At 44.3% G+C, this 7,847-nt stretch overlaps 1 protein-coding gene across 1 annotated transcript in view; it reads right to left on the bottom strand.

Annotated features, from left to right (window-relative positions):
• Positions 1-5,334: 5,334 nt before the first annotated feature.
• LOC128703862 (gamma-butyrobetaine dioxygenase-like) overlaps positions 5,335-7,847 on the bottom strand; it is a gene marked incomplete at its 5' end in the record, with an annotated part of 2,766 nt that continues 253 nt past the window's right edge. Inside the window, 4 exons of the mRNA XM_070082016.1 lie at positions 5,335-6,006; positions 6,273-6,482; positions 6,949-7,076; positions 7,403-7,552. Coding sequence (XP_069938117.1) covers positions 5,871-6,006; positions 6,273-6,482; positions 6,949-7,076; positions 7,403-7,552 — 624 coding nt within the window. The remainder of the gene's footprint in view (positions 6,007-6,272; positions 6,483-6,948; positions 7,077-7,402; positions 7,553-7,847) is intronic.

Here is a 7,847-nt window from a genome sequence, read left to right as displayed (position 1 = left end):
GCTGAAGGAGACTCGAACCTACGAACCTTAGGACAAGGTATGCAGTGCTTTACCAATCTACCCACACTGGACCAATACCTTGGCGTATAGCATGAGCTACACGTTTGATCCAAGGCAGCCAGCTTTCAGGGAGAAGGCTTACAGCTTTTCATCTCATCCCCTGCATGCATCAGCCTTACTAGAGATTTGAACAATGCAAGGAATTCGCGAGAGCATGCGAAATATACACAAACACTGATCTCTGGCTGAAGGAGACTCGAACCTACGAACCTTAGGACAAGGTACGCAGTGCTTTACCAATCTACCCACACTGGACCAATACCTTGGCGTGTAGCATGAGCTACACGTTTGATCCAAGGCAGCCAGCTTTCATGGAGAAGGCTTACAGCTTTTCATCTCATCCCCTGCATGCATCAGCCTTACTAGAGATTTGAACAATGCAAGGAATTCGCGAGAGCATGCGAAATATACACAAACACTGATCTCTGGCTGAAGGAGACTCGAACCTACGAACCTTAGGACAAGGTACGCAGTGCTTTACCAATCTACCCACACTGGACCAATACATTGGCGTGTAGCATGAGCTACACGTTTGATCCAAGGCAGCCAACTTTCAGGGAGAAGGCTTACAGCTTTTCATCTCATCCCCTGCATGCATCAGCCTTACTAGAGATTTGAACAATGCAAGGAATTCGCGAGAGCATGCGAAATATACACAAACACTGATCTCTGGCTGAAGGAGACTCGAACCTACGAACCTTAGGACAAGGTACGCAGTGCTTTACCAATCTACCCACACTGGACCAATACCTTGGCGTGTAGCATGAGCTACACGTTTGATCCAAGGCAGCCAGCTTTCAGGGAGAAGGCTTACAGCTTTTCATCTCATCCCCTCCATGCATCAGCCTTACTAGAGATTTGAACAATGCAAGGAATTCGCGAGAGCATGCGAAATATACAAAAACACTGATCTCTGGCTGAAGGAGACTCGAACCTACGAACCTTAGGACAAGGTACGCTCATGCTACACGCCAAGGTATTGGTCCAGTGTGGGTAGATTGGTAAAGCACTGCGTACCTTGTCCTAAGGTTCGTAGGTTCGAGTCTCCTTCAGCCAGAGATCAGTGTTTGTGTATATTTCGCATGCTCTCGCGAATTCCTTGCATTGTTCAAATCTCTAGTAAGGCTGATGCATGCAGGGGATGAGATGAAAAGCTGTAAGCCTTCTCCCTGAAAGCTGGCTGCCTTGGATCAAACGTGTAGCTCATGCTACACGCCAAGGTATTGGTCCAGTGTGGGTAGATTGGTAAAGCACTGCGTACCTTGTCCTAAGGTTCGTAGGTTCGAGTCTCCTTCGGCCAGAGATCAGTGTTTGTGTATATTTCGCATGCTCTCGCGAATTCCTTGCATATATATATATATATATATATATATATATATATATATATATATATATATATATATATATATATATATATATATATATATATATATATATATATATATATATGTTTGTGTATGTGTGTGTGTGTATGAGTGTATGTCTGTGTGTATGTGTGTGTGTTTATGTGTGTGTGTGTACTCACCTAGTTGAGGTTGCGGGGGTCGAGTCCGAGCTCCTGTGTGTGTGTGTGTGTGTGTGCACTCACCTATTTGTACTCACCTATTTGTGGTTGCAGGGGTCGAGTCATAGCTCCTGGCCCCGCCTCTTCGCTGATTGCTACTATGTCCCCACTCTCCCTGCCCCTTTAGCTTTATCATACCTTGCCGTAAGACTATGTATGGTTCCCGCCTCCACTAAGTCACTTTCTAGGCTATTCCACGGCCTGACTACTCTATTAGTGAAGAAATACTTCCTAACATCCCTTTGATTCATCTGAGTCTTCAACTTCCAATTGTGACCTTCTGTGTCTGTGTCCCTTCTCTGGAACATCCCGTCTTTGTCCACCTTGTCTATTCCACGCAGTATTTTATATGACGTTATCATGTCTCCCCCGACCCTCCTTTCCTCCAGTGTGTGTGTGTGTGTGTGTGTGTGTGTGTGTGTGTGTGTGTGTGTGTTTGTGTGTGTGTGTGTTTGTGTGTGTGTGTTTGTGAATGTTTATGCATGTGTAACAGTGTAAGATGTAACTGCACGTATAAAACAGATGTAAAACACAGACACCACTGCCCCAAACCATCGCCTAGCACTAATTGAGTCGTTGGTTATTAACCTCTACATTGACACTAACCAGAAATAACCCTTTTGAGGTCGACGTATCCAGTCAAAGCCATACACCCAATTGCTACCTCGCACACACGGACATAGACACTCGTGCACACACATGCATGCGCAACCTGTTCACCTCTGACCTCAAGGTCTGGTCATTTACCTCTAAACTCACGCTAACCAGAAATAGTTAAGTCAAGTTATTCAAAGGGAGAGCAAGGTTTGGGGAGCCTATCTTTCTATTTACTGATGCTCCCCTTACACACTTTGTTTGTAATTCCTTTTATTAATTAAACTATTTTTTATTATTACAATTTGTTGTAAAGGAAGTCCTTCCTTGCGAGGTCCCCTCTGTCGGGGGGCATGGGACATTTGCCCCCTTTGCCCCCTTATAGATCTGGCCCTGATCGATTCATGGCTTCTGGCCATGAACGGTTTCATTTATTTATGGCGGCTCGATCATACCCCCTCTTGAACCTGTGTACAGAGTTTGTCTACACCATCACTTCACCTTGTGTCTTCCATCTATGTTCTCTCATAAACTCTGGAAATATTTGCTAAATCAGATCAAAAAGATAATACCTACAGTTTGATTATTGAGAAACATTCCACCCGAGCAGAAGCCTAATCACTCTTAAGATAAAATTTAGTGTGTAGGGGAAAAACTTCTCTTATAAAAAAAATGAGGAAACGGGAATATAATTATTTTTCTTTTAAATAAGAGGACAACATATTTTGTTAAAAAAAAAATATCCATCATCTTATGAAGGTGAAAGCATTAACGCAGTCTGTCAAAATTTTAGCATTAACAAATGCACGAGGACAGGGAGACACCTAGCTTTTGTTGCTGAAACAAAAACAAGCTTAGGCTAGGCTTGTAGCTGGGAAAACAACAACACCAGGCTTGTAGCTGGGAAAACAACAACACCAGGCTTGTAGCTGGGAAAACAACAACACCAGACTTGTAGCTGGGAAAACACTAACACCAGGCTTGAAGCTGGGAAAACAACAACACCAGGCTTGTAGCTGAGAAAACAACAACACCAGGCTTGTAGCTGAGAAAACAACAACACCAGGCTTGTAGCTGAGAAAACAACAACACCAGGCTTGTAGCTGAGAAAACAACAACACCAGGCTTGTAGCTGGGAAAACAACAACACCAGGCTTGTAGCTGGGAAAACAACAACACCAGGCTTGTAGCTGGGAAAACACTAACACCAGGTTTGTAGCTGGGAAAACACACTTACGCCATGTTTTTAGCCAGGAAAACACATTTAAACCAGGCCTGTGGCTGGAAAACACATTTACACCTGGCTTGTGGCTGTGAAAATACATTTACACCAGGCTTGTGGCTAGGAAAACACATTTAAACCAGGCTTGTGGCTGGGAAAATACATTTACACCAGGCTTGTGGCTGGGAGAACACATTTACACTAGGGTTGTGGCTGAGAAAACACTGTCACTTTGAAGCTGGGAAAAAACTAACACCAGGCTTGTAGCTGGGAAAACACTAACACCAGATTTGTAGCTGGGAAAACACTAACACCAGGCTTGTAGCTGGGAAAACACTTACATCAGGCTTGTGGCTGGGAAAACACTTGTACCCGATTTGTAGCTGGGAAAACACTAACACCAGGCTTGTAGCTTAGAAAACACTTACACCAGGCTTGTGGCTGGGTAAACACTTGTACCCGATTTGTAGCTGGGAAAACACTAACACCAGGCTTGTAGCTGGGAAAACACTTACATCAGGCTTGTGGCTGGGAAAACACTTGTACCCGATTTGTAGCTGGGAAAACACTAACACCAGGCTTGTAGCTGGGAAAACACTTACATCAGGCTTGTGGCTGGGAAAACACTTGTACCCGATTTGTAGCTGGGAAAACACTAACACCAGGCTTGTAGCTGGGAAAACACTTACACCAGGCTTGTGGCTGGGAAAACACTAACACCAGATTTGTAGCTGGGAAAACACTAACACCAGGCTTGTAGCTGGGAAAACACTTACACCAGGCTTGTGGCTGGGAAAACACTTACACCAGGCTTGTGGCTGGGAAAACACATTTACACCAGGCTTGTGGTTGGGGAAACACATTTACACCAGGCTTGTGGCTGGAAAACACTAACACCAGGTTTGCAGCTGGGAAAACACTGACACCAGGCTCGTAGCAGGGAAACGCATTTACACCAGGCTTATGGCTGGGAAAACTCATTTACATCAGGATTGTGGCTGGGAAAACACTAACACCAGGTTTTTAGCCAGGAAAACACATTTGCACCAGGCTTGAAACTGGGAAAACACATTTACACCGGGCCTGTTGCTGGGAAAACACACCAGGTTTGTAATTTGAAAAACACTTACACCAAGAGTGTAGCTGGGAAAGCACTTACATCAGGCTTGCAGCTGGGAAATCCAGGAGTGTATCTGGGAAAACATTTACACCAGGAGTGCAGCCGGGAAAACACTTACACCAGGAGTGTAGCTGGGAAAACACTTACACCAGGAGTGTAGCTAGGAAAACATTTACACCAGGAGTGCAGCTGGGAAAACACTTACACCAGGAGTGTAGCTAGGAAAACATTTACACCAGGAGTGCAGCAGGGAAAACACTTACACCAGGAGTGTAGCTGGGGAAACACTTACACCAGGATTGTAGCTGGAGTGTAGCTGGGGAAACACTTACACCAGGATTGTAGCTGGTGAAACACTTACACCAGGATTGTAGCTGGAGTGTAGCTGGGGAAACACTTACACCAGGATTGTAGCTGGTGAAACACTTACACCAGGAGTGTAGCTGGGAAAACGCTTACACTCGCAACAAGCTTGTAGTTGGAAAAACTCTACTTCCACTAGGCTTGTAGCTGAGAAAACACTAACACCAGGTTTGTAGCTGAGAAAACACACTTACGAAATGTTTTTAGCCAGGAAAACACATTTAAACCAGGCCTGTGGCTGGAAAACACATTTACACCTGACTTGTGGCTGTGAAAATACATTTACACCAGGCTTGTGGCTAGGAAAACACATTTAAACCAGGCTTGTGGCTGGGAAAACACATTTACACCAGGCTTGTGGCTGGGAGAACACATTTACACTAGGGTTGTGGCTGAGAAAACACTGTCACTTTGAAGCTGGGAAAAAACTAACACCAGGCTTGTAGCTGGGAAAACACTAACACCAGATTTGTAGCTGAGAAAACACTAACACCAGGCTTGTAGCTGGGAAAACACTAACACCAGGCTTGTAGCTGGGAAAACACTTACACCAGGCTTGTGGCTGGGAAAACACTAACACCAGATTTGTAGCTGGGAAAACACTAACACCAGGCTTGTAGCTGGGAAAACACTAACACCAGGCATGTAGCTGGGAAAACACTTACACCAGGCTTGTGGCTGGGAAAACACTAACACCAGATTTGTAGCTGGGAAAACACTAACACCAGGCTTGTAGCTGGGAAAACACTTACACCAGGAGTGTAGCTGGGGAAACACTTACACCAGGATTGTAGCTGGAGTGTAGCTGGGGAAACACTTACACCAGGATTGTAGCTGGTGAAACACTTACACCAGGATTGTGGCTGGTGAAACACTTACACCAGGAGTGTAGCTGGGAAAACGCTTACACTCTCAACAAGCTTGTAGTTGGAAAAACTCTACTTCCACTAGGCTTGTAGCTGAGAAAACACACTTACACCAGGCTTGTAGCTCAGACATGGTTGATCAGTGTGCAGGTCGAGGTTAAAATGAGTGTAGGCTAAGTTGTTTGGATTAGTTTTGTTGTGAACCTTGAACGTCTCTCTGGAAGAAGACATCAAGGTTTTATTTTTCAAATCACAGGACAGTGTTAAAACCGCAAGGGTCTTATTGTACTTGGGAAGTGAAAGATCAATCATATTTCACCCTGAAAGCAAGAGACTTTGATTCCACGTGTATGGAAATATACCAAGTTGGATGAATATAGTTAAGCTGGAATGGTCATGTGGCTAAGCACTCTGGTCTCTAAGTTGATGTGTTTGCAGTCTCGTTATTGCAGTTTTGTGAGCCAGGTTGTTAGTGTCACTCACCCATATTGGGTCCTGCTGCAGTAAGCAACTCGCTGGGACAGTAACTGACACTGCTTGGTCTGGGCAGGAGTCTGGGAGATCAGAACCAAGCCCATAACCTCCAGCTGCTGTAGGAATGACAGGAGTGCCCAATCATTCTCTAGAAGCTCTGGGAAGGACGCTCGTGGGAGATCCTCTGAAAGCTCACACCCCCAAAACTTCTGTTTCATCCTGAAATATTGAGTTCATGTTACATAGAGAGAGATATATATATATATATATATATATATATATATATATATATATATATATATATATATATAGAGAGAGAGAGAGAGAGAGAGAGAGAGGTTACCAGTAATGCTTTGTACTTCCGTTGATATTATGTATTACTGTTCATGTCATGTATAGTATCACCATGAACAGTATTGCCGTTGATGTCATGTATCTCTGTGGATGCTGTGTGGGTTATATGCACCTTTGGCGGGGTATGTTAACAATAAGGAGTAATTTGTTTACCTTCATTAATTTGTTAACAGGGAGCTATGAATTTATCCTGAAATAATACGTCAGTCCTGAAGTGTTGCTGATGCTTATGTCAATGAGTCAGCTGCGATGTGCTGTTGTTTATCATAATGTGTCAACTCTGAGGTGCTCTTGGTTATCATAATGTGTCAGTACGGATACTTGTTCTTACCTTACTGTTTCGGCTCTGAGGTTGAGATGGTGAGTATTGAATGCACATTGGTGGAGCCAGGAGGCTGGGTAGGTACCCAGGTGTCCGTCTGACCAACCTATCTCAACTCTCCTGCCGTCTTCCACAACCTATAGTAACAAACCTGTGTTAAGTTCTATCCTGGCAAGAAAATAATTTTAAATGTTAATGGGGAGAAGAGAGCCTCGTTCAAGCACAAGGTGGTCCAAAAAAATGCATTCTTAGCACAACCCTGTTTTTAATAGTTATTACTGGTCTAGCTCCAGTACAACCTCAAAGAATTTTGGATGAAACTTGCAGAGATGTAAGACGGAGGTCTCCTAGCAGCAGTGCTGATGACTTTGTCTAGGCCTTCGTACCTGGATGGAGGTGGGTGAGACTGCTAGATAGAGGTCTCCTAGCAGCAGTGCTGATGACTTTGTCTAGGCCTTCGTACCTGGATGGAGGTGGGTGAGACTGCTAGCTGGAGGTCTCCTAGCGACAGTATCCGTGACTTGGTTATGGGATGGAAACAGTCTGGACACTGACAGTGGTCTCGAAGCCACACATAAGGGTACACGTCGGTCTCACCATCTCCCCACGCCACCTGCAGTGTATGAACCCAACCATGTAAGTGAAATTTAAGCTTGCACTCCTCTATCAAAAAATTGAATTATGTTAATATTTCCTCTTCAGGAGTGAGCTTTTATCATTTCATGACTTGATAAAGCTTTACACAGAGCGAAACGTTGCCCCGATTAAAGCTGGCACTGCAGCTGGTGTCTTTACTTTTTGTGTGAAGGGCAATAATTACCGCTGCTCATCCTAAGACACTGTGGCAATCCTTTGTTTCATATCAGTGGGGAAAACAGTAAACCACTGGTTGTTTAATAAAAAAAGCT

The sequence above is a fragment of the Cherax quadricarinatus genome, unplaced genomic scaffold (assembly GCF_038502225.1).
Source record: "Cherax quadricarinatus isolate ZL_2023a unplaced genomic scaffold, ASM3850222v1 Contig6010, whole genome shotgun sequence".
NCBI lineage: Eukaryota > Metazoa > Arthropoda > Malacostraca > Decapoda > Parastacidae > Cherax > Cherax quadricarinatus.
Note: the sequence above shows the minus strand (reverse complement) of the source record. Positions and strands in the feature narration are given on the sequence as shown.